The sequence below is a fragment of the Nannobrachium achirus genome, assembly GCF_963921795.1.
Source record: "Nannobrachium achirus genome assembly, chromosome: 11".
Classification (NCBI taxonomy): Eukaryota; Metazoa; Chordata; class Actinopteri; order Myctophiformes; family Myctophidae; genus Nannobrachium; species Nannobrachium achirus.
The window spans coordinates 45,363,019-45,388,869 of NC_137820.1; the positions used below are offsets into that span (position 1 = coordinate 45,363,019).

Sequence of the window (25,851 nt, forward strand, 5' to 3'; positions counted from 1 at the left end):
CATGTTGCGGGTTTGAGTCCCGATCCTGACGATCCTTTGCTGCATGTCACTCCCCATTTCCTGTCAGTCTACTGTCCTATCAATAAAGGCATAAAAGCCCTCCCTCACTAAAACAAATCTTTAAAGAAAAGGTACAGTTTCATGACAGTAATGAGGTATGCCCTGTTTGGCCTACCTGTACCAGGTTTATTCGTATATGCACTGGATTTTCTGTGATTTGCACTCAATTTCCTGTGATTTGTTTACATTTGTTAATAAACAATTTTATTAACATTCATTTAGTTCCATTTTTAAAACTCTGGGTTTACAGACCTGTAAGGGTCCATTTGGTTTGTAGTTTGTACATACAGTATAGAGTACTGCCTGCACAGGTGATTTGCATTGGTGTACAGGACAATTGGCCACTTTACATTACATTGTTAGGCAAGAAGCATCGATCTTCACTTATGTATTTACATTACAAAGGAGTGTAAATGACCATATAGTCTGCTATGCATAGCTGCCATGTGGATTTGAGAGGGTGTAGGTCTACTATATTGTGCTAAGGAAACAGGAGATATTTGGGTGCTGGGCCGCCGTGCAAGGCCATAAGGTGCCAGATTTGGCTCAAACAAGGGGTTCAATTATTCTACTGCTATGCCACCAAAATGTGGAATGTCATACTAACAATCATAAAAAAGTGTCCTTCAAAACCGCTCTAAATGAGCACGTACAGCCAGGTGGCTGCAATTCACAACTGTCCCCTGAAAAAAGGCCAAGCCTATCACCAGAAATGTGTATAGCCTAGTTTTGTGTTTTGTCTGTCATTAAATGTTTTCAATTAGGCAATTGAATACACAGGACCCCAATGGAAACAAGCCACATTGCTTTGGGTGTAATCCCTTTAGGCTACTGTCTGTGCTTTTTGTTGTTAATAAATTATTCAATCAATCAATTTTCAATTCAATTCAATTCAAAGGAGCTTTATTGGCATGAGAAAACATACATTTACATTGCCAAAGCAACATATATATATATATATATATATATATATATATATATACACACACACACACACACACACACACACACACACACACACACACACACACACACACACCCCGTGTATATATATATATATATATATACACACACACAGGGTATAAAGCTTCTCAAAATGCATGTAAAGGTAGCAGCTCTGTTTCATATAGCTACTGTATGTTGTAGGTCTAGATGTCAATCCATGGTTAGTAGTCCTTAGGGTGGTAATCAATCAATCAATCAATCAATCAATCAATCAATCAAAATAAAATAAAAAAAGATCTGCATGGGCTTATGAGAGAGAATCAAGAGAATCAATTTAAGATACAAATACAAAATCTCAGCTATATTTTCTACAGGAAAACACAACAACCAACAACAATATACTTTTGGGAGATGTTCTAAGAAATGGCAAAGACCTTCCCATGACCCACATCACTTCATCAGTCAAACATGCTATATCGTAATACCGGTATATCATATTTGCACAAATAATAATAAGCGCCTCAACCAAGAGAACTAACAATCATTTTATCAACATATTCGTGCTGAAAATATTGCATGGGTCATGGGTGGTGGTCTACTCTACAGTGTGGTGAAAACATGTTATTTATTAACAAAGTAAACCATTCATTCATCATAACTCTTATCTCGGTCTACTACAAAACCGCCCACAGCATACAGTGTGACCACTGACCAGACTGTGACCTGTTTGAGCAGTTATCACTGGGGCCAAAAACAACAGATCTACAAGCTGACAACGCGTCGCCATGGGAGGCGTCGTCAGCTTGTAGATCTGTTGTTTTTGGCCAGCTACACACTCGCTCCTCCCACCCTATGGTATCCAAGCAACAAGTGCCCAGATCCTCGTCCCGATTGGCCGCTTTTCAAGAATCCGCCATATTCAAACTTCCGCCGTCATCATCATTGTCTCTGCGTTGCTGTTGTTGTCATCGACTCTCTCAGTAGTAGTATTTATTCGTCATAAATCAAACATCTGACCGGTTCATAAACGCGTCCACAGCTTTTATTTTATCTCGGATATCGCTGCTTGTCACGGGATTGGGACGCGTCGTTAAAATGGACGGGACGGAGGACAGTACACTACTACAACACCATAGTAGTAACAAAAGGCAGAGCCTCCGCAGAATGTCCTCGAGGACGTCCATTAGCAGTGTTATCAGTGCGGTGGAGCCTCCGACATCACCCCCGCAAACAACCAGACGAAAGAACGCCAAAAAGTAAATATATTAACACACCGAATACCCCTATTTGTTGTTTGTCCGTCGTGAAATTGTGTTGCATTGTTACCTTGTTGCGGAATTGAAATATAAACAAATACTTCCTGCGGTGCAGACCCCCTGCTAGCAACGATGCTACATTTTTAGCATTGGATGAAGGCTACTAAATTAGCTGTCCACTGTCCAGTCTGTTGTGAGAGGGATATGATAATGTGTGTATTACAAAACAAAAACATTTAAATTAAACGTGACTAATAAGAATTTGAATTTATTTATTCATATTCTCTGTGACTATCCATAGTTCTCTCTGTACTCTACTTGTGTGACTACTTACCCAGTTGCCTGTGGTACAAGCTTATGTCAACAAATAAAGCACAAACAAATAGATGAAACAATTGCATTATATTTTGAATGTATACAAAATCTTCTACAAGAGACACACTGTGTAATGTATTTATACTGTATAATGTATTGTATATATTAGTTTGCTACTGACCGGGTAAACTCTTTCAACAAAGTGGGCATCGAATGGAAAATTGGTTAAATGTTGTCTTAAAGAAGGTAGGATGAAGATTGACTGACGTTGTATTGTAATGATAGATTTGGGAATTGTATTTAAATGCGTTTTAAATGTGGACCGGGGAAAGTGAATAGGTTGGAAAAAACCCCAAAGAATAATTTAATGAATTGTGTTGAAGACAGGGAGGTTGCTTGCCTCTTAGAAATTGTAACAAAGGATTTGAAGATTATAAATATATTGTAGAATGACATTCGATAACATTGTTACCAATTTGATAAACCAGTTTTGCACAATGAAAACACAGTGAGAGTACAGTAAAAAAGCCTGACTTAGTGGTCGCACACCGAACAGCAGATCCACAAGCTGAACACATTGTGATGACATGATTTATATCTGCTATTGTTGATATCTGATTCAGCTGGGAAAGGGACACCAAGTATAAACTTGGCTTTAGTAGAAGTGTGCATACATACAAAGCTGATAAAATATCAGCCTGCCCTCCATGCATGCACTCTCTTTCCTAAACAGACTACAGTGTTACTCTCTCCACCCGCATTGTTTTGCCACTGCAAATTTTTGTTTACCCATTCTTCATGCATGCGTCACTCCGATTTTATCATCCATAACAACCTCTTTCCGTTTCTCTAATTTTAAATGCTATGATCTGAAGGTTAATGACAATATTACAACCACACCCTTTAGGGTGGAAAAGCTTTTCCCTATTTCTGTGTTCCCTGCTGTTAAAAATGAGGGGAAAAGGAGAGCATGGCTGTTTGATGTATCAAAACATAGACTTCATAATCTGCCGCTTATTTTTCTCAACTTCCGTCCTTTCCTGTAGGCCCCCACTGCAGAGAGGAAGCTCATTCACCTTCCTGACTCCAGGAACACCATGGGACTTCAGCCTAGTAAGTTAATATTAATTGCCATTGTGCCCGACCCCCAGCGGTCCAACGTATAACTTTATCTAATTATACCTTGGCTATTCAAAAACAGTAGATCTACAAGCTCGCAGCATGTCACTTCGTGCCACACAGTGAGCTTGTACATCTGCTATTTGCAAAAAAAAAAAAAAACTAAAGATTTTGAACACAAATCTTCTCTTCTATTTAATTATTATTGCTTTGGTTCTTTGAGACCTAATGATAGTGATCATTAATTTAAGACGACAGCATCTGTTGTTGGCTTATTGAACTTGTGAAAGTAACTGTGCATGTGTGTGCATCGTTTCTTCCCTTCAGAAAAGAAAACGGAAGGAGAAGGATGATGACACAGTCAGTCTGTCCAGCTTTGACCTCAAGGTGAGTGTCTCAGGGATAGATCCATTTGAACACCCTTTTGTAATCCTTGTGAGTCAGGGACTAGCAACAGATAGGAGAGAGAGAGAGAGAGACAGAGACAGAGACAGAGACACACATGACCTCAGGATAATCTCCCATCAGACTGAAAGGCTCTCCTACTATTTGTCTTACTAACTAAAAGTAATGGGGAATGAATAAGAGTGGGCTTGTTCCTCCAGCATGAACTGAGCCTGTCCTCCACACAATGGGTGCGTTTGAAACAGCTTTGTTTTCTCTACTTCCAGGAACCTCACCACAAGCGTGGACGACCACTGTCCAGAGTGTCCTCATTGGCCAACCTGATCTCCCCCTCAAAGAATGGGGCAGTTCGGCGGTTTGGACAGACCATCCAGGTACATGACTTTTTGCCCAAAATGGACTATTAATTAAGGGTATTCATCAGTAAAAGTAGCAACTCACCGTGGTTTAGTTTTCTAAAGTCAGAAAACTACAACATTACGTCACTCACTGCGGTGAATAGCAACTCAATTCTCACCTGTAAAGATGAGTTGCCACTCACCTCACCTCACCTTGGAGTATGAAGCCTTTAGTCCCCGGTCGATGTTTTGCAGGATGCGCTGCCCTGCCATTTTTTTGGTGCAGTCTACAAAGCAGAGCAACTTGCAGCACCCTTTTCACGTTACCATTTTTTTAACTTTAGAGGGTGCTCCTCTGAAAACTTGAGGCACATTGAATTCAAAAGCACAAGATGCATGAAGCTTAACTCGCATCAATGCCTTGTACAGATAGCCTGTGCTAACCCTTAAAATGAACTTTTATGTGAACAGAAAGAGGACTGAAAACAAAACGCATCCTGATCCGGCCCTTAATTTATCATAATGCAGGCACCAACAATGTCATTTCTTCCTATTATTTATTTGTGTGTGTGTGTGTGTGTGTGTGTGTGTGTGTGTGTGTGTGTGTGTGTGTGTGTGTGTGTGTGTGTGTGTGTGTGTGTGTGTGTGTGTGTGTGTGTGTGTGTGTGTGTGTGTGTGTGTGTGTGTGTGTGTGTGTGTGTGTGTGTGTGTGTGTGTGTGTGTGTGTGTGTGTGATTATAACGGCACCTTTTAATTATGTCCCTTAGTCAATGGCGCAGCGTGGTGATAACAAGTCACCAGGACTGTCTCTCAAACCCAGCAGCAAGGCAGCAGGCCCCACCCCCACCAAACGAAGAAATAGCACAATGTGGTCTGAGACCATGGATGTCCATCAGAAGAACACATTCTCCCTAAAGGAGATCAAGAGACAAGAGGTAATGCTCAGTGGGTTTAAAAATACAGAGCACAAACCTTATCACGCTGTGGTTAACGTTTTTGTGCATTCTCTCCAGGCCATTCACGAGCTTTACAGGGGAGAGCAGGATCTCATTGAAGACCTCCAGCTTGCACGAAAGGTCCTGAATATTATTTTAATGATCATACAGAATTGAAATTTACTTGGTGCTTTAATTGTGAACTCACTCAATGGTGTTTTGTGTGAATTTAGGCATATCATGATCCCATGTTGAAACTTTCTATTTTGACTGAGGAGGAACTGACTCACATCTTTGGGGACCTGGATGCGTACATCCCTTTGCATGAGGGTAAGCTTTTACCACTCACACTTGGGAGTCACTGTTAAACCTGTTAGCTGTTCATTTCTAGTCTTCATGTAGGAGGACAACCAGTCATTTAACCCCTTTAAACTGGCTACGTCATTAGATTTTGGGTCATTAGAGGTGGAAATTTACAAAATCTTATGAGAAATGTGAGAAAAAAACAAAACAAAATAACAGACCACTAAAACTATCCACACGGTTTGAAAATACACATAGGTTCTAAAATAAAGAAAGGTAGATAAATTACATGGATAAAATACATTACATTATTTAAAAAATAAAAGAATCCCAGGATAATATTTAAAAAATAACAAATACACAAATTAAATTTACTTGGCAAGATATTTGTTACTGTATGTTTTTTGAAAGTATGCCAGTTATTGACAGCTGATACTATATATGCTAAAAGACAATCTTTAACCTGTCTGTTTGTTCAATGACAAATACAATGTTTGTTCTTCTAATGAGATGGTTTTGTCTCTGCAGAACTATTGATGAAGCTCACCAAAGGCACTGGCCTAGATGGAACTGTAGGTCAAGTCGGACAGATTGTGATAGATTGGGTATGTAATATGTATAACAGCACATGCTTTTCTATTTATGATAGAAATGTATTTATTGCGATGACAAACAATTAGAACTGATGCTACACAGTGCAGTACTGGACCCATCACATGTCATATTATGAAAGGTCATGGCTGTAATTATTACTTGTGTTCTGTTAAAATTGGCAGCCCAAATCAAATTTTTGGACCATCCAGATTGGTTTTTATCAAGTCTGAACTACAAAAACCCACTTGAAAGCAGTTTTTTTGCAAATCAGATTTGAACCACATTCCTAGGTAATGAAATGATAATACAAATCAGATTTATAAAGATATCTCAACTCAAGGGCCATTCACAGTTCACACTGAGCACTATAACTATAAAAGTATAGTTTTAAAAAGTCAAGTGGATGGTAGGGTTCACACCAAATATACCAAAATACAATGGTTAATGATTAGTCATCTTTATAGTTGCAGTGTCCGGTGGGAATGGCACTTTAGTCTGGATACTGAAGCCTGATTTATATTTTGTTTGTATCTCAGTGTTCCTTGACAAAAAAAGACGATCTAAAAGTTCACAATCCAAATCCAAATTGTTGTGAGCTTGCGGGCAACATCGTCAAATGACGGCATATAAAATCAAGTATTACTCAAGCTCATGTCGTTAAATGGTTATCGCAGCAACCAATGCAGATAGGTCGATGAAGACTGAATGCACAAATCTGATCTGATCAAGTTGCAGTGTGGACACTCAATCCTAAAGACCATATTTGATAATCAAATCAGGTTTGACTGCAGTCTGAACAAAGCATTGTCTTCCTCAGTTACCTGGCTTGAATGCTTACAAAGACTACTGCAGCAATCAGCTGGCAGCCAAAGCCCTGCTGGACCAGAAGAAGCAGGACAAACGAGTCCAAGACTTCCTACAGCGTTGTCTGGAGTCGCCCTTCAGCAGGAAACTGGACCTCTGGAGCTTCTTGGACATCCCACGCTCACGCCTGGTTAAATACCCGCTGCTACTCCGAGAGATCCTCCGACACACGCCACCCGATCACCCAGATGTACCCAAACTGGAAAGAGCTGTATGTTATTCTTATTGCATATATAGTGAAGTTAGATGCATAATGTCAGTGAGACTGGAAATGACATGGCAATAGATAACACCATCATTACTGCTTGGTTCTTGTAATTGTGAAACATTCTACTGGTAATCTCTTGTACCTTAAAAAGTAACCAAATATAATGTCGTCATTCAGATTACCATAATCCAGGGAATTCTGACTGACATCAACTTGAGGAAAGGGGAATCGGAGTGCCAGTACTATATTGACAAGTTGGAGTACCTGGACGATAAGCAGAGAGACCCACTCATAGACCACTGCAAGAGTCTTCTATGTCACGGAGAGCTGCGGAATAAGAGTGGCTCGGTGAGAATCTCACTCTTAAGACTGATTTATACCTGGGGCACGTACTAGCATTACTTAACCCATTAAGACCTGAGGCCGTCTACAAATGCTGTCTAAATCAGTGGTTCTCAAACTTCTTCGTAATTTAAAATTGTTCAAAAAATGTCAAACACTTTAAAGATTTTTCAAAAATGGCAGATGACGTACAAGCTTGCAGCGCGGCTCTAAGTGACATGCTGTGAGCTTGTAGATCTGCTATTTCTTTGACTCATTGGCTGCGCTGATTAAAAATCGTCTTTTCCGCTTCACTGCCATAGTTTTCTTACCTTTTACGCAGTGCGCGTACATGTAGATTGTGCACGCCGGTCCACGGATCGTGTATCAAGCGTGTGCTGTGCACAGCACTCGCCGTTACAAAATAAAATAAAAGCGGAGCGAAATCCATTGAGCCGTCTCGGAGCTACGACTACCTATGTTGTCTCTGTAAACAAATGTAACCTGAATGCGGTCGTTGAGGAACGCTTAGTTCCGCCCTCCCGGATACGAAAATGGATCAGTTTCCGGTCCCAAACGGAAGTATAAGGTGAAATCGGAACCACAGAGCGGCGATCAAAGGTGGATTGTTTTAGAGTTAATTCTAATTAATTAAAACTCGTCATATGGCGGATTTAAAATGACAGGGATGCTTTCACGGTTTAATGAATTGCATACAATTAAACATAGATGCAAAATGTCTTCTACAAGCAAACATTTTCCTCTGTTAAAGGGAATTTCATGCTTTATTTTCATGTATTTTAGAAACTGCACGTGTTCCTGTTTTCTGAACTTTTGGTTCTGTCACGACCGGTGACTCGCAATGAGAGGAGCTGTTTCCAGGTCTACCGGCAACCCATCCCAGTCCGGGACTTGGCACTGGAAGAACTCCAGGATGGGGAAATCCGCATGGGTGGTTCCTTCAGAGGTGCTTTCACCAATGGGGAGAAAGGTAGGTTGAGCCTATACAGTAGAGCCATGATTTAGCAGATTCCTGTCTAGAGTGCGAGATCAGATGACAGGGTAAATAAAGGGTTACGTAAATATAGTACTTTAGGATTGCTGATTTAAGTAGACACACCTAGCCAAACCAATTGGACTCGAAGCTATGTTTGACTACAAACCTACTGTCAATGCACAAAGGATAAATCAGTTATCCCCGCACATTCAGGGAGAGACAGAGCCTCTGTCATGACAGGTTTTTATTAGACTTTTTCGTGAGTTTGCTTGTGGCTGTGTACCACATCATTACAACAAAGGCATGGCAAACAGAGCGGTCATGGAAAATAAAGAGAACTTTGCATTAAAACCTTTGGCTGCAATGCTGGTTTTAATGCAACCTTTTTCCCAATCAATGCACCAAGGTGACATGCTCATTGCGCAATGCGCATGGTTAGGCCAGTGTGTTGCTACGGGACACTTCGACACAAACAGTAGACTGCATGAAGCTGAAGGCAACCGTGTGATTGCCAGAGTGCCTCTCTAGTCTCTACCCAGTCATCCTCAACTGCCTGTGTTGCTCTTGAATGCATTTGTGTCTGCAGAACATGTAGAGATGGCAAGTATAATTGCAAGTTGCTCAGGGACACTAACCAGGCGATGCAAAGCTTGAATGAGCTGAGGACAGGATGTCCAAATTAGTCCATAATGTTGATCTGGACAGGTTTTCAGCTGCTGAGCCAGATGGTCAGCTCGGCAGCTGGCCATCATTATTGTGTAATTTAAATAGACACCAGACTCTCGACTTTTAGTCGATAACATGACGCAATGACCAGTCTGGGCTTTTCAACATTGAATTTTGCTGTCTATTACAATGGAAGCAGCCAAAGAGATGCAAGCTCTTGTCAGCAGTCGCTCAGTTTATCCATACCTTTCTTTCCCAGGCGAGAGGCCTGTTTCTACTTGTTGTATTTTCATCATGGTAACTGCCACTTGCTGAAACAATGCCCAAATTTGGAGATGAGCTTGCTGACATCAGTGATACTACACAGTGTCGCCAACATCATGGTAACAGCCGCATGCTGAAACAATGCCCAAATTTGGAGATGAGCATGGTGACATCCACCATGGTAACAGCCACAAGCTGAAACTATGCCCAAATTTGGAGATGATGTCCGCCTGTCTGCATGCTGACATCACTGATAATAACAGCTGTATGCTGAAAAGCAAGGGGTTGCTTTAATCAGACAGGTGCATGATGAATTTCAATGTCCAGAATGTTGTCTCAGTTCGGATATGTCAATCCATTTATTGTGCATAACTTAAAAAGACAAGCAGTGTGATGAAAATACATTGATAGCCAAAAACCTGCATGGTGACATGACACGGTCAAAAAACTGTGTGGCGTTCCCCTTGCATACCTGAGTGGTAGCGCCATTGCCAAATAATAGGTAACCAACCCGTGTTGGTTGCCATGGTGAGTAACCAAAACACACCCAGGCACCATAATAGGGCCAGCCACTGTGTTGAAGTATAACAAGAAAACAATTAATTTAAATTCAAAACAAAATAAACATAATGGCATTTTGGCTCCAAGTTCTCCAACAGTCTGATTAGCTTTTTTACCACTTTAAAGTGCAGGTGCCATGATTTCCCCCTCTATAAAACATGATTATCTACTATTATGATTATACTAGGAGGAAGAATCTTTCCAAAAAAGTGTACAGAAAGAGTTAAAATGATGTTTTTATGTGGCCACACCCACCAGTTCATTGGTATGCGTGGTTGTCATGGTGGGTGCAGAGCCTTCTACCTTCGGAGAGTTGCGTCACTCCCGTTCACTTCATGGGGCCAGGTCTTCTACGCACACATCTATTGGCGTATAGTGACAAACGGCGAACCGGAAGTTTACAGAATGCATTGAAGTCTATGAGGTGTAAAGTGACAATGAACCACGTGACCAGCGCTGTTTCTGACCCCGCAGTGGCAGGACTCTCTGATTAGACGACTCTGGGTGGGTGGTGACCCAGCTGAAGTTAGCCACACCCACGTGTGTTGGGTGAATGGTAATTAGGGGAGGGGTTGATTCTATGATTTAATAAGTATGGGTGTTTTTGGAACGGCACGTCTGACCCAGCAGGTGGCATCCTCCAGCTAAAAACCCAAATAAAAAGAGAATGCATAATTTCTCATAACAACCACACCAGGGGGTCTAATGAAGTACTGTCAACCTCCTAGACACACGAAAACCAGAAAAGGTACAAAACTATGGCACCACCTCTTTAAGGTCGTCATTGTGGAGGGATGGGAGTGTATAGATTTTGTTCATTATAAGTGCTGAATTTGTTTATAACATATAGCAGGAGCCATAACTTTATTATTCTTTGTTATGCTAAAGAAAACGATAAGTGCACTGCAACCTGATTATATAATGACTGTTGTCATTTCTTGTTCATTCACCTGACACCATGTCCCTCTCCTTGCAGCTAAGAACATATTCCGCGTGAGCTCCGTGGATCCATCCCACGGCCAGTCACACACCCTGCAGGTCAACGACGTCTACCACAGACAGCAGTGGCTCAACTGCCTGCGCAGCGCCATGGCCCAACACCAGGGAGTCATCAGAGATGAGCGCCGCTCCTCCACAGCCTCTGACGGCGTCTGTGAGGAAGAAACCGATGAGAACTGCCCTCACGTCTCCATCTCTAAACTGGGCCCCCGGGCACGCTCCAGCACCGGGCTGGAGAAGAAGTTCCGCAGCTCGCTAAAGAGGAAGGAGACTGGGGTTTAGAGGGTCCTCTTGAGCCGAGTCTGGGCTCTAGCACATGGTCAGTGTGTTCAATTCTCTTGGAATTCTTCTTGTGAATCTGTCAATGAATGTTCATGCCACCTCCGTTTTAGAAATGCTGTAGGAAATAAAATATAGAATGGACATTTACATTTATAGCAATGCTGTGATGTCAAACACGAAAGAAGGCACAATTATTTCAGCTCTGTGAAACGTTTGTTTGATGCAGAATTGTTCTGCATTTCATTTCCAGCCTCAATGGGTTCCCCAGCAAAGTAGATTGCTGTGAACATGTAAGATGTGACCTATCTATACTATTTTATATCTATGGTTTTTGCTTGCTTGCATAGTAAAAAGCTCTTATGATGAGTGGTAGTAACTGTTTAGAAGCTATGAAAGAAATCCGTCCAACTCTATATTGTTGTGTTGTCCCTTTAAAAAAAAGTGTTTTGGTTTACAAATGAATCTTGTGCCAGTGTGACTGAAATGTATGTTTACAGCTATGGAATTGTGTAATTTTGTTTTGCATTGTCTTGTAAGTTAAAAGAAAAAAGAAAACCACATTGTTTTATACCACTGTTATAGCTCTTAAGGATTCTTTACTCCTAACTAAATTTGGCAAACATTTATCCTATTGGTCTCATCTGTTTATAATCAAATTATATGTTCATGTTGCTGAGAAAAACTGAAGGGTAAACTTTTTGTCAGTAGTCATTTGTTATGCGTTGTGGAGAAGGCTGTTTGGTAAGGTGACCTATATGGGCCACCCATAAGATATACTGTACACATGAACTGATGAAGTTACAAGCATTGGTTGGCAAGTTGGCCTAACAATGAGCTAGCCAATTGTAAGCTAGGCTTACGTTGTACTTGAAGAACAATAGTCACTTGCCTGGAAACGATCTCTGTTGCTCCTGTACTGCAAAAGTCTGGCCATGTGAGACTACTCCTTTACAGTCAAAACTGTCTGATTTTTTGTTGAGAAATAGCCCACGTGGTTGCTCAGTCTAGTTTGAAGGTTTGTAGTGTTTGATTACAATCTTTCAACAGCTGCAGCTACTTTACTGGTGCAGAGCAAGATGGCAGAACAACATGAGTCACTGGCACAGCCAAGACCTCCAATACGATTGAGATGTTGGTACATCTTGTTACTTAAAGTGCTCTGTGACAAGTTGTGTGTAAAGATGATGGTCGACATTTCTTTAGAAAACTATACACGTACAGTATGTGGTGAAATAAAACGTATTTGTACACTGAATCGAGGCTTATTTTCTGAGTATGAGGCTACGACAATAGCCACTAATCTATTAGACACCTGCAACCCAACATCCCCTCTAAACCTGATTGTTCAAATATCACTGTGTAGACTGATAACTTAGACAATTCTTTTTAGCAATCTAAATGTAGCCATCATTTACATTTTATAATCTGGTTATTTCATAACAGGGTTGGTATGCATTCCCTATTTGCATTGTTCCCAACTTGTCTGTCTACATATAAACATTCAAATAAGCACTGGTCTAGTGTTTATACATTTAGATTATACACCTATATCACTTGGAACAAAAGAAAGTCCACAAGGATATAACAGAAATTAAACCTGCCCTTTTGTAGTTCTGATTTGACATGACAATGGATAGATTAGACATCTCATTTGATATTGTAATCCCAGGAGATATGCTTTTATTTAACTCATCGAAATGGCACCTCCATAAATTAGAAACGTACAAATAAGAATTTGTGATAATATTGAACGTCATTTCTAATAGTGATTTTCTATCACATCTAGAACTTCAGTTCTGCCAGCACAGCTGGAACATAGCAGCAACCACAATTATAGGACCACTTAGGTCAATACAACAATTTAAAATTAAAATCTCAAAATCTTGCAATATGTAATACAGATTATGAATGCATTATATGTGTTTTACACACTGTTAAGACATGTATTTCAATAAGGTATAAGTGTGGAATCACTTCTATCCAGGTCTATTCTTACCATGAAACCAAAAACAAGTCAACATCCTTTTAGAACATTACACATACAGTACATTATTACAATAATACTGCATTTTATTAGGATTCACTTTTCATTGTTTAAAAAAATCTTAAAGTGCTATATGACTGGAATACAGAACAGGTATGTTTTTTTTTTTATAAATGTACTAGCATACATATTTACACTTTAAACATTCAAATAAGTGTGTATTCACAAATAATGACGGTATACACAGGACCCCAATGGAAACAAGCACCCAGGGTTTTTTTGTGTTATCCTTAGCATCATTGTATAATTGTAACGCTGTACTTTTTGCTAACTGTTATTTAAGAGTTAAATAAATCAAAATGGCAGTAACAGTATTAAAATCATTGCTTAATAATGGAGTCAAGTCTACAATACTTAGCTCAAGCTTAAATATTTTTTATGAGCTAAAACCTAATTGAGCAACAATGGTTCATATAATAATTAACCACATGAACCTAAAAACAATGCCTCCGTTCATTCTGTTGCATCAAACACTATGTCTAAAATACATGATAAAAGGGACTACAAACCATTGTGTCCCACACTATCTGCACCGAGCAGACCTACATAACTGCTAAATTTAAACGCATATTAAATCTGAGGCTATTTAAATCGTTTATAGAAATGCTGCTGTTTTCCCCAAAGCGACAGCAAAAGATTGCCATTTGTTTTAAAAAGCTTTATACCCTGTGTATATATACAGTGATACGTATATAACGACGCAATGTGACATCGCTCTGTTTACACAATGCTGTACCCCTTCCAACTGTATATGCGTTCCCCATTTCCAACAGTTTTTATTACATTTTGACACTTGCTTTGGCAATGTAAACATATGTTTTCTCATGCCAATAAAGCTCTTTTGAACTCGCAGTACATGCGAGGTGAAAATCATAAAAACCACATGGGCGGGTGCATAAACCTTGAACATAAGAAACCACGCTCTTCTTCTTACCTCAAGTTCTTTGCTACGATTCAACACCAGCAACATGTGTGAAAGAATCACTTCCTTACAAACGTTACATTTCAGGAAGTGTCTATGTTTCAACTTTCACATCCTCTTATTTTATTTCCTGGTCAGTTAATAGCAGAAACAATGAAATCATGAAGTGCCCGCTGCAGCACAATCCCTTCTTGTCTCGTTTATTCCTCCTTGACCTTCAGTAGTAGTGAGTAAGGTTACCTCTGATTAAGACAACTATATATTCCATTTTGTTTTGTAATTGTGTCGTTGCTCCCTGCCTCCCTTCCCCAAAATTAATTTTCAATAAAGTGCTCAATCAATCAATGTATGGGATTTGACTAGAGTTGTCAGAGGTCATAAAGTTCAATAACTGGGGGTGGAATGTAAGAAAGAAAGTTTATGATGCGATTTGGCAAACCCAGTTTGGAAATGACTTCACGTGTTCTCGCTCCATGAGCCCTTCTCAGGGTCAGTCTGCTAAGCTGCTGCAGAGTGAGGGGTGTATCTGAGAAAGAGAAGAAGATTTGACATGAGATCTTAAAGGGACTACACCATGAATTTAACATTTTCCAATTTGTATGTATTTTCTTTGGTGTCCCACCAGCACGTTCTATCCTCACAAAGTCCTATTTCTGACCATTGTGTCTTTCTCAGTTTATGGGCAGATCTATGTAAGCAGGTCTCAGAACAGGCTATCTAATTTTAGGCCCACCTACTGCTGTGCTGAGTGGGGGTTGGGGAGGGGTGGGCATTGCCTGGCGGTGCCAGCCTCTATCACACACTTCACTACCGCCAGGGGGGTGGTGTTGAGTGCAGTCTGGTTTATTAACCAGGCAAGGGTGAGCAGGCCTGAGAAGGAGGCAGGAGGAGCTAGGAGAGGGTTGGGGAGGGGTGGGCAGGCCTGCTGAGCAGGAGGTGGGGAGGAGTGTGGGGCCAAAACTGTCCACTCAGGACAAGGTAGTACTGCAGCTGAAAATGCTCTGAAAGCCAGGCAGAAATGACAGGGGCTATGTATTCAGGAGTGGTAATTTAGCCTCAAACCTTTTGAAAAAAATATATGAATTATTTTAACTGCATGGTGTAGAACCTTTGAATTCATAATGCACTCATATAATAATGTAATCATTTTCTTTTATAAAGAAGTGATCTACAAGATCGCCTATTTTCACCAGTTTGGGTCCTGAAATTAAATATAATTTCTCTTTTGGGTCTCAAGCTAAAAATATTGAGACCCACCTCTAAAAGTACTTGAGTAAATGTACTTAATTACTTTCCACCCCTGCTGAATCCTTAGTACTATAGAAGAAAAAAACTCACTTTCATAGAACTCAAGGCAGAGGTAACAGGGAGATCCATGCCTGGTGTAGTTGAGAGGCTTTCTTCCAAGGTTATCCCTGGCATACACATCACCACCAAACTCTACAAGTAGGTCTATCAAGCTGATGTTCTGTACTTTTGCTGCATGATGAAGGGCTGTCTCGTGTAGTTTGGCAGCATTCACATTTGCACCTTGAAAGGAAAAAGTGCTTAATTGTTTTTCCACCATTCTTGTTTTTCTTTTATTAAACATGAATGTTGTCTTAATAAATGATACTGTTTTAGGCTCACCTGAGTTGAGGAGAACTTTAGCACAGTCATAATGTTGCCTGGCACAGGCTACATGAAGTGGGGTACCAAAATGGCAGTCATGGGCCTCCATGTAAGCCCCTTCATCAATCAAAAGTTGAACGCAATCTGAGTTACCTATTGCAAACACATTTAAAGGTGGACAATTTATTGCAGTTTATGACAAAAATGTAGGTCATTTCTTGAAGTTCAATATGAAGTTTTTCATATTGATAAACAATAATAATAACATAACTAGATGTTGAAGTACCTCCCATGCAAGCTTCATGAAGGGGTGAGAAGGTGAACAATGGAGGGTTGACTGTTGCTCCATATTCCAAAAGCAGCTTGACACATTCAAGGCTCCCAGCAGAGCAGGCATCACAGAGTGGAGTGCTGCCATCTATATTACGTGCATCCACCTGTGCGACACACATTCAACGCAAAATGAGTGCAGGTTGCAGCTGCAAACTTGAGTTTAGAAATAGTCCCACATTGGAGGTAGACAATCTGGAGTTGGTTGCAGAAGAAAGGATGAAGGAAAAAGCTGGATTCTATACTGATTAAATTTATATTGACACATAGGACTTGTTTATTCACTCATATATTCATTGTTGATGGATTATACATACAGTTCAGTATATTGTAGGTATACTGTATAATATGCATTATATGTAGGCCTATTGATACATGTCTGGTGGTAGGCTAAAAATAATCATTATAAACATCTTCCACAACCTCATAAAATTGTTACATGAAGACCTCACCTGTGCGCCAGCGGCCAGTAGCAGCCTGACACATTGGGTCTGTCCCTGTATACATGCTTCATGTAGAGGGGTAATTGAGTCCACAGCCACAATGTTCACTGCTGCCCCTCCCTGGATGAGTTGTTGTAGCTGTTGGGCCCTGCCTTGTGCAGCAGCCTCGTGAACAGCAGACCGGTCTGACCAGAATCCTAGACCATGAGCTGTAAACACAAACAAGCAAAACAGTTGTATTCACTACTTCAGTAGTAGTAGCTTGAATTCTATCCACAGTAGTATAGCAAAAATAGAGAGACATAATGCTCTCCACCAGGCTTTGTTTTCACCCATTTCGTATGTGTTTGTCCACAGCTAATCTCGCAAACTACTAGAGAAGTTAAAAAAAGAAGAAAGAAAGTTGTCCAATGTCCAAGTTTATTTCCATTGCAGTGTTTGTGTAGCTGTCACCTGACCTGACAGGAAATAATTTTGTAAAAACTTGTAAACCTTGACCCAAGCTGTTCCGGTGACTCATGCTTGTGAGGCGCGTGCTAAACTGGTTAGGAAATGGAAGTCCAAAGGGCGTGTATCTCCTGCAGTACAATACGTACTGTACAGTACGTTAATGAAAGATCAGTTCCATGCACATACTACTGTATGCTTACAACATTTTGAAACACACCATAACCTAGTTAGAAGCCTCCATATCTTTATGATTGATTCAACAAGAACATTAATATTTCCTCAAAACATTTACTATAATTTAGGTATTTAGTAGGACACTCTCATCCAGAGTGACTTAGGAGTGAAAGGTATAAACTAGGTCAGTTAAACAATGAACCTTTCTGTCTAAACAATATACTATCTAAATAACAATCTGTACATTGAAACTATAGGATACCAGGTAAACAATGAACCTGGCATCTGTCTAAATAATAACATTACACACATACATCAATCAGCAGAACTACGAGTTCAAAACCATCTTGTCACACCAGTCATTTACAAGACTTCTGCAATCAGAAACTACTGAGTCAGTGTACAACTGGACTTCCAGAGTTATGGTGGTCCTTGAAATTAAAAAGTTAGAGAACCAACCAATGTTGGATCCAGTTCCGGATCCCAACCCAAATTGGAATGCTGTAGAACACCACAATATTGGCATAAAAGAACATGCTTGTCTACTTTACATGTGTGTACAGTCGTACATTGGCTCCTGTGTTGTGGTCACATTGATTACCAATACCAACCATTGAACCATAACAATTTGTGAGCTCAAGTTGGGCTACTCGCTAAGGCAGGTGCTGTATCCACTAATGATCCACTGCATTAACAAGTTTTATGTCAGTGGCTGTAGCACTAATGATGTTATGCATATACATGCGATTGAATTTAAGCTGAACAGGCAGCAAAACCAAAGCATGAATTCTTATGAACAATTCTACTCGGATTTGTTGACAGCTAGTGCACTGGCTAAACTGTATTGGTTTTAAAAACTGTAGTAATTTTAGTTTATTGACACATTTGTAGATTTGTAGGTCCAGTCAGTTCGCCAGTGAGTTATGATTTCACTCCTAGACATGTGGCAGATTATTTAGTGGGAACTTAATCCTTTCAATACCACTTTGTCTGTCATTTAATGTGTTTATGAACTGAGTAGAAAGGACCCCAATGCAAACTAGCCATTGTGCTTTCTTGTGGTTTAAATCCTTTTAGTAGACCATGTATCCGAACTGTAGGCCTACTGTACTTTTCCTATGGCAACTTCTAATCAATCAATCAATCAATCAATCAATCACTTTCAACTTGTCTAACAATCCGAAGCAGGCGTGGAACCAGGATAACGTGTAAAATATCACCTTTAGTTTGCTTCCAACAATGAATACCGGTACTTGGTACCTCCTTAGTAATAACATGGTCACTATGCATTTTAAATGTCACTGTGGATCTGCGTTGCTAGGGAACAGCTTGGGTCCGCGTTTATTTCCTGTCAGCTGATAATCAACCACTGCCGTCGGTGCAACAGGGAATAGACTTTGGACCGATTTTAATGTTTATGTTGTCAAGTGAGAAAGGGTGTCTATAGTTACTGGTTTTACATTAGTCAGCAAGCGAAGAGTCGGAACGTCGCACCAAGACAGCCACCAGACCAGACATCTGACAGGGCACTGCCACTAACAAGCTTAGCAGCCTTGCTCAAAATAATGTCAGACAAATTAGGAAAGCCAGTTACAGTAGTACTGTAGCTGTTAGCCGACGCAACATTAGCTCTGACAAAAGGACACATGGAAATGATAACATGATTGGAATTACGCTATTGCTAATAATTATGATTATTCCCTTTATATTTGAGGCCATATTACATTTACGTGCAGCAGCACAGACGCAAGTCACCTTCCAGAATCATCCCCGGCTGATTTATTTACCTATATCTCCAAACAACGACGGTCTGGGCCGAGTAATCTCCATTTCATGATACCCTGTATGTCTTCTAGACGTCAAACAATTTTTCGATTCATTTTTAAATAACAAAATAAAGCTGCGAAGGGCAACATAGCTGCAAAACCAGATCCCAAAGTGGCTTGCACTGTTGGACTAATCCTACTGAATTGTGGGAAATGTAGTTAAATGTTGTTGCTGCAACCAGCTTGTGGGCGGGACGTAGTCTAGCTCTACTGGTTTACAATCAAAAATAGTTTCTTCAAACATTTCAGGTGAGATTTTTTTTAATTTAACATGTAGTCATTCATTATTGATTCATTTCAGATTCACATACATTTTACATTTACAGCTGGCTGACCGTAAAATATTCATTAAAAAAATTGTTTATGATAACATTTGAGACAATTAAGAAATTGGGCCGTGCAGGTTAGGCCTGGATGCTTATAACTCTATGCCTGGATGATGGACAAAATCAAATATCACAATATTTTGACCAAATACCTCAACATTGGTATTGTGACAATAAACTTAAAGGGATATTTCACTTTCAAAAAAACTTTTGGTCATTTTATTGTCTTATGAACACCCTGGACAGATTTTAATTTGATTGATTCAATATTTAGATATTTGATGTAAATGTTATCAGGCCTTCCTCCTGCAGGACACCTCCCCATACACACCCATTATAACTTCAAACTCCATTTTAACCATGATAAATTCATTAAAATCACCCATTATTTTTTATTTTTTTTGGTGACTCATACTAACCTCCTAATACGTGAGCAGACCGTGTTTTTTTGATAACTTTTTTCATTTATTTTTAATAATTTTCTATTGTATAATCTTTTTTCCATTTTCCCAAAGAATTATTGAAACTAAATGAAAAAGGTTATCAAAAGAGCACGGCCTGCTCACGTATTAGGAGGGTATTATGGCAGAGGCACCAGGAAAAATAATGTTTTTTTTTAATGAATTTATCATGGTTAAAATGGAGTTTGAAGTTACAAGGGGTGTGTATGGGGAAAGGTCCTGGACCAGGAGGGCCTGATAACATTTACATCAAATATCTATTGAATCAAGCAAATTAAAAACTGTTCAGGGTGTTCCTAAAAGCCTGATTAGACAATAAAATTATGTTAAAGTTTTTTTGAAAGTGAAATATCTTTTAAAAAAATTATATTTTCAAAACAGTGTAAATAGCCGCTCAATACGCTCACAATGAGTCACATAAAACTGCATCGACAAATCTATTTGAATTTCAACGATCCAACTGTGATCAATTGTGCAATTTTACGAAGAAAAAAGAGAAAGGGGGGTTTAATTATTTTTCCATTACATATGGCTACACTTGGTTTATCGATATATTTGTGTAATCTCTGTGTTCATGTCAAGGTGCGGGTTTGTTGCGACCGTCAGGTCGCATTTACTATCAAAACCTCCACCGGCTGTCTGTCAGTCCGTCTGTCAGTCAGTCAGTCAGTCAGTCAGTCAGTCAGTCACTCATATCTCCGCCATCGTTGCCCCTATCCATGTGAAATTTTCCACACACACTCCTTGCCTGCCAAACCACAACCTTCAGGACCCCCGGACCCCCACGGACCCCCAGGGACCCCCTGCCACCGCTGCCAAATAGTGCAAAAATGACCAAATCAACACCCCAACTGGGCTGCTCACAGGGAATTCCCGGGACCACCGACTTCTAGTGCTACAACAGTCCTTCACCTTCATTGGTTTAACTTTGCCCCGCCCCCTCCCCTCATTGGCCAAAACCTTATTTGGCTTTACTCATCAACCGTTTGGCGTACAAACTTGTGGGTGGTGTCAATTGACTTGATTAAGAGTCCTTAACCTTAATTGGTTTAACTTTGCCCCGCCCCCTCCTATGATTGGCCAAAACTTTATTTGGCTTTACTCATCAACCGTTTGTCGTACAAACTTGTGGGTGGTGTCAATTGACTTGATTAAGAGTCCTTCACCTTAATTGGTTTAACTTAGCCCCGCCCCCTCCTCTGATTGGCCCAAACTTTATTTGGCTTTACTCATTAACTGTTTGTCATACACACTTGTGGATGGTGTCAATTAACTTCATTAACAGTCCTTAACCTTAATTGGTTTAACTTTGCCCCGCCCCCTCCTCTGATTGGCCGAAACTTTATTTGGCTTTACTCATCAACCGTTTGGCGTACAAACTTGTGGGTGGAACCAATGCCACTTACAGGCCTCTTTGTGTATACTGTGACCTGACGGTCGCTTATCTCCCGATTAGGGAGTCTTACTGGTCTATATGTGTTCAAATACAATGTCCATGTATTTGCCAGAGAATCACTGTGTTTACCTATTTATAGGCCCTATCTATAATAATATGTTTCCTTAAAAGAATCTGCACTATCCATGTATACTGTATATATATTTTGCTAAATATTTACCGTATCAATTTTAAATAATTGAATCGTATCGCATTGCCATGAATGAACCAATATTGCCAGTGTATCGTATGGTCAACAATACATTAAGATGCGTCTCATATCGCTGTTAAAATGGTCATTGCACCCCTAATAGAAACCCATTGTGAGCTTTAGATTAGCTCATAATTCCGATATCCCATTATTCTGACCATCAGGGTAGTGCTGATAGGCTATCGAGTCCCATCATACAATATCGTCATAACATTGATATATTGTCCAACCCACCCTAATGCAGTTGCACAATAATGTTGCTCAGCTCAATAGTTTAAAAGTTTGTTTACAAAATCCAGGAACATTTAGATATTATTATGTAAGCAAAGGAGATAATGGCAATGGCATTACTGATCAATCACACATTGAAGGGCATCTAAACAGCACAGAGCCACTTGTGTGGCCCATAGAGGGTGCCACAAATGTGAAATGTTGCACTGTGTGTCTACTAATGCTGTTTCCAAAAAGGCCCAATGGAAATACACTGATTTAACGATGTCATAAAATCATCCCCTCCTTTTTACCATACAACAACAACACTGTGGGTGTGGCTAACTTCAGCTGGGTCACCACCCACCTGACAACCAGGCACAACCAGGCACACCCAACAGGTGGGTGCGGCCACATAAAACCATATTTTTAACACTTTCTGTACACTTTTTTGAAAAGGTATAATCATAATACCTGATGATGTTGCAGGGGGGAATCACAACACAATGACTTTAAATTAGTTATTTTCCTGTTTTTTTTAGCCCATCAACATGCCACATTACTTTTGCCTCATAACTTTCGCCTGGATGAAGTTGTATGTACAATGGCAACAGGCAACAGCCAATGCAAACCATTAATATTAACTTGTTTTATTGATTTATTTGAGGGTGTGCAGACAGAAGCCCCGTGGGGCACGCCGGAGCAAGGTGAGAACCGAGCAATGGGTGGCACTTTCTGTAGTCTCAATTGCATATCAATAGGGAGTAAATCAGTAATCTATTGTGAAAGTCCACATTGTAATTGACAATGAGTCGACATGGTTCACATCTAGAAATGTTGACATGGAATTTATTTTGGTTCAGATACATGAAGCTGTGGTTTTACACAATGGTAAGACTATTGAAAGGTGGAATAGCCGCAAGCTTTTATTTGGAAAATTAGAAGCTCAAGGGTGCGTGGGTTTAGCATACCAAACAAGAGGTATGAGAGGTATGAGAGGCACGAAACCCATCTCATCCAGTATTATGGGAATGCACTCATTGACACAGAGATCATATCTTTGTGAATTCCTGTCCCATGTCACCTTGAATGACATTTCAATGTTTGCTCTACGACCAAATCATACTGATATACAATGCAACAGCACTCCATCTTGTGTGATATATTACTTAGTTATTTTTAGGCTTTTCATTTCAGATTAGTTTGTTATTATGACAGTTTATTACATTTGCAGTGAGACTGAGTGACAATAATTGAAGATTATATGGACTACAGTAAATATATTGGTTTAATATATTATTTAAACTACTACTAGTCTTTATCAAATATATATTTTGAAAACCTCCTCTATCAGTGCAAGCATGTCAAATGGGATATTTTCCTTGGGGCACTGGTATGCACTGGTAGAGCACTTAAAATTACGGCTCAGGCTCAGGCTTGCACAACTGTCCGTCTTCAAATCTGACCTGAGGCACTTTGCTGCATGTCCTTCCCCATCTGTCTCCGTATTTCCTGTCTCTCTCCACAGTAACTGTTAATACCGGCTACATCCCAGTGTTGATGGCAGTTATGACTGGCCAGCCTCATTGTCCAGGCTGCTATCTTCTCACTCAGTGGCTACATGTTCATCCTGGTTGATGTTAAGTACTGCACCAGGAACTTCTCTACCTAATTTGGTGGGATAAAAATCATGTTTGCGTAAGTGAAATTGCTTTTGTCGTTGTTTAGATATGTGGATCATGATACAAGGAATGATTGTACAACCTACAGTTCAGCAGATTTAGGCCAAAACGTAGAGTGACTTCCTTGGTCTACTGGCGTATGTACGAAAAGTTATTTTTATGAGCTGAGCTGAGCGCACGCACGCACGCACGCACGCACGCACGCACGCACGCACGCACTCACACACACACACACACACACACACACACACACACACACACACACACACACACACACACACACACACACACAATTTGAAGAAAAACATTTTCCTAACCACTTAAGTTCTGTACTTCTTATACTATACTCTGTATTTTCTTTTTTAAATCCTATCCCCACCCCTGGATTTCAAGGAACCCCTTTGATTCAGTTCATTTCAGTAAACTATGAAAAGCAACTTGCAGAGACTTGAAACTAGGTAATGCCCTAAGGACCAAAAGCAGGTCCAACATTACAGTAAATATGCATCAGAACCTTTCAAGGCTAATGGTGGAACATGGATTGGCAGCTAGTCTCAGGCTGTTCGTTGGGAATATTTGTTTGAAGAAAAAAACCAAACTGCTTACATACAATTATACATCACACCAGCAACAGACATACGTAGCTATACCACCAGGCCTAAAACAAATGCAACAAGGATAACAGTGGTTTATACCGTAGGTAATATCTCTCACTCATTACCAGTGTTTATTTGTTTTATTTTATTCTTAGTTTGGTTTTGTTTTTATTATTGCTACACAAGGAGATCATGCTTTTTTTTGTCTGTCGGTAGCTCTAGCAAAGATACTAGCCTGATCAGTGTCATAGAGAACTGAGCAATGGGTGGCAACTTTCTGTAGTCTCAATTGCATACCAATAGGGTGTAAATCAGCAATCAATTGTGAAAGTCCACATTGTAATTGACAATGAGTCGACATAGTTCACATCTAGAAATGTTGCCGTGGAATTTATTTTAGTTCAGAGACATGAAGCTGTGGTTTTACACAATGGTAAGACTACTGAAAGGTGGAATAGCCGCAAGCTTTTATTTGGAAAATTAGAAGCTCAAGGGTGCGTGGGTTTAGCATACCAAACAAGAGGTATGAGAGGCACGAAACCCATCTCATCCAGACCAGTATTATGGGAATGCACTCATTGAAACAGAGATCATATCTTTGTGAATTCCTATGTCCTATGTCAGCTTGAATGACATTTCAATGTTTGCTCGACGACCAAATCACACTGATATACAATGCAACAGCACTCCATCTTGTGTGATATATTACTTAGTTATTTTTAGGCTTTTCATTTCAGATTAGTTTGTTATTATGACAGTTTATTACATTTGCAGTGAGACTGAGTGACAACAATTGAAGATTATATGGACTACAGTAAATATATTGGTTTAATATATTATTTAAACTACTACTAGTCTTTATCAAATATATATTTAGAAAATCTCCTCTATCAGTGCAAGCATGTCAAATGGGATATTTTCCTTGGGGCACTGGTATGCACTGGTAGAGCACATAACATCACGGCTCAGGCTCAGGCTTGCACAACTGTCCGTCTTCAAATCTGACCCGAGGCACTTTGCTGCATGTCCTTGCCCATCTGTCTCCGTATTTCCTGTCTCTCTCCACAGTAACTGTTAATACCGGCTACATCCCAGTGTTGATGGCAGTTATGACTGGCCAGCCTCATTGTCCAGGCTGCTATCTTCTCACTCAGTGGCTACATGTTCATCCTGGTTGATGTTAAGTACTGCACCAGGAACTTCTCTACCTAATTTGGTGGGAGAAAAATCATGTTTGCATAAGTGAAATTGCTTTTGTCGTTGTTTAGATATGTGGAGTTGCATCATGATACAAGGAATGATTGTACAACCTACAGTTCAGCAGATTTAGGCCAAAACGTAGAGTGACTTCTTTGGTCTTCTGGCGTATGTATGAAAAGTTAACAACATTAACAACATTGTTCGTTTTCAACATGCAGAGGAAGAGGGAGAGAGAGAAAGGAAGTCAGTGTGCATACTCCACATCAAAGCACCCCTGCATGTCAAATGACATCATGATGATGTTATGATAACATCCTCCGGTGACTCCGGTGATGTTCAGAACTAGGCCAGATCACAGCCCATATGGGGATGATCTTGACATCATTACCCAGGAGGACGTCATATGGACTTTTCAGTTTGACAGGATTATTGTTATTGTTTGTAATGTTAGTTGAAATATGAGCATATAAAGTTATATTCTGGGACATATCTGACTCG

The 25,851-nt window shown here is 40.0% G+C and overlaps 2 protein-coding genes across 3 annotated transcripts; one reads left to right on the top strand and one right to left on the bottom strand.

Annotated features, from left to right (window-relative positions):
* The first annotated feature begins 2,039 nt into the window (after window positions 1-2,039).
* LOC308293549 (neuroepithelial cell-transforming gene 1 protein-like) lies at window positions 2,040-12,558 on the top strand. The gene is made up of 12 exons (XM_080736120.1): window positions 2,040-2,261; window positions 3,623-3,689; window positions 4,023-4,082; window positions 4,367-4,474; window positions 5,206-5,373; window positions 5,452-5,514; window positions 5,607-5,703; window positions 6,205-6,281; window positions 7,088-7,345; window positions 7,520-7,690; window positions 8,468-8,654; window positions 11,128-12,558. The coding sequence occupies exons 1-12, from the start codon at window positions 2,101-2,103 to the stop codon at window positions 11,430-11,432; spliced, it is 1,722 nt and encodes a 573-aa protein (XP_080592246.1). The 5' UTR covers window positions 2,040-2,100; the 3' UTR covers window positions 11,433-12,558.
* A 580-nt stretch (window positions 12,559-13,138) lies between these two features.
* LOC308294825 (ankyrin repeat and SOCS box protein 13-like) lies at window positions 13,139-19,349 on the bottom strand. 2 transcript variants are annotated; one of them, XM_080737701.1, is made up of 6 exons: window positions 19,194-19,349; window positions 16,792-16,991; window positions 16,296-16,446; window positions 16,028-16,162; window positions 15,737-15,928; window positions 13,139-14,924 (listed from the first exon to the last, which is right to left on the bottom strand). In XM_080737701.1, exons 1-6 carry the CDS (start codon window positions 19,234-19,236, stop codon window positions 14,767-14,769), a joined length of 879 nt encoding a protein of 292 aa, XP_080593827.1. In that variant the 5' UTR covers window positions 19,237-19,349; the 3' UTR covers window positions 13,139-14,766. The 2 variants fall into 2 exon arrangements, with proteins under 2 accessions (XP_080593827.1, XP_080593826.1); XM_080737700.1 differs by having other exon boundaries at window positions 15,737-16,162.
* Window positions 19,350-25,851: the final 6,502 nt, after the last annotated feature.

Excerpts from the sequence above, each read along its gene's own strand:
- LOC308293549 (XM_080736120.1), top strand. The coding sequence starts at position 2,101 with ATGGACGGGACGGAGGACAGTACACTACTACAACACCATAGTAGTAAC. Across the intron at positions 5,515-5,606 it reads ACCTCCAGCTTGCACGAAAG|GCATATCATGATCCCATGTT; the intron begins GTCCTGAATATT and ends GTGTGAATTTAG. Across the intron at positions 7,346-7,519 it reads TACCCAAACTGGAAAGAGCT|ATTACCATAATCCAGGGAAT; the intron begins GTATGTTATTCT and ends GTCGTCATTCAG.
- LOC308294825 (XM_080737700.1), bottom strand. The coding sequence starts at position 19,236 with ATGGAGATTACTCGGCCCAGACCGTCGTTGTTTGGAGATATAG. Across the intron at positions 16,447-16,791 it reads TACTGGCCGCTGGCGCACAG|GTGGATGCACGTAATATAGA; the intron begins GTGAGGTCTTCA and ends TGTGTCGCACAG. Across the intron at positions 14,925-15,736 it reads CTGCCTTGAGTTCTATGAAA|ATACACCCCTCACTCTGCAG; the intron begins GTGAGTTTTTTT and ends TCTCTTTCTCAG.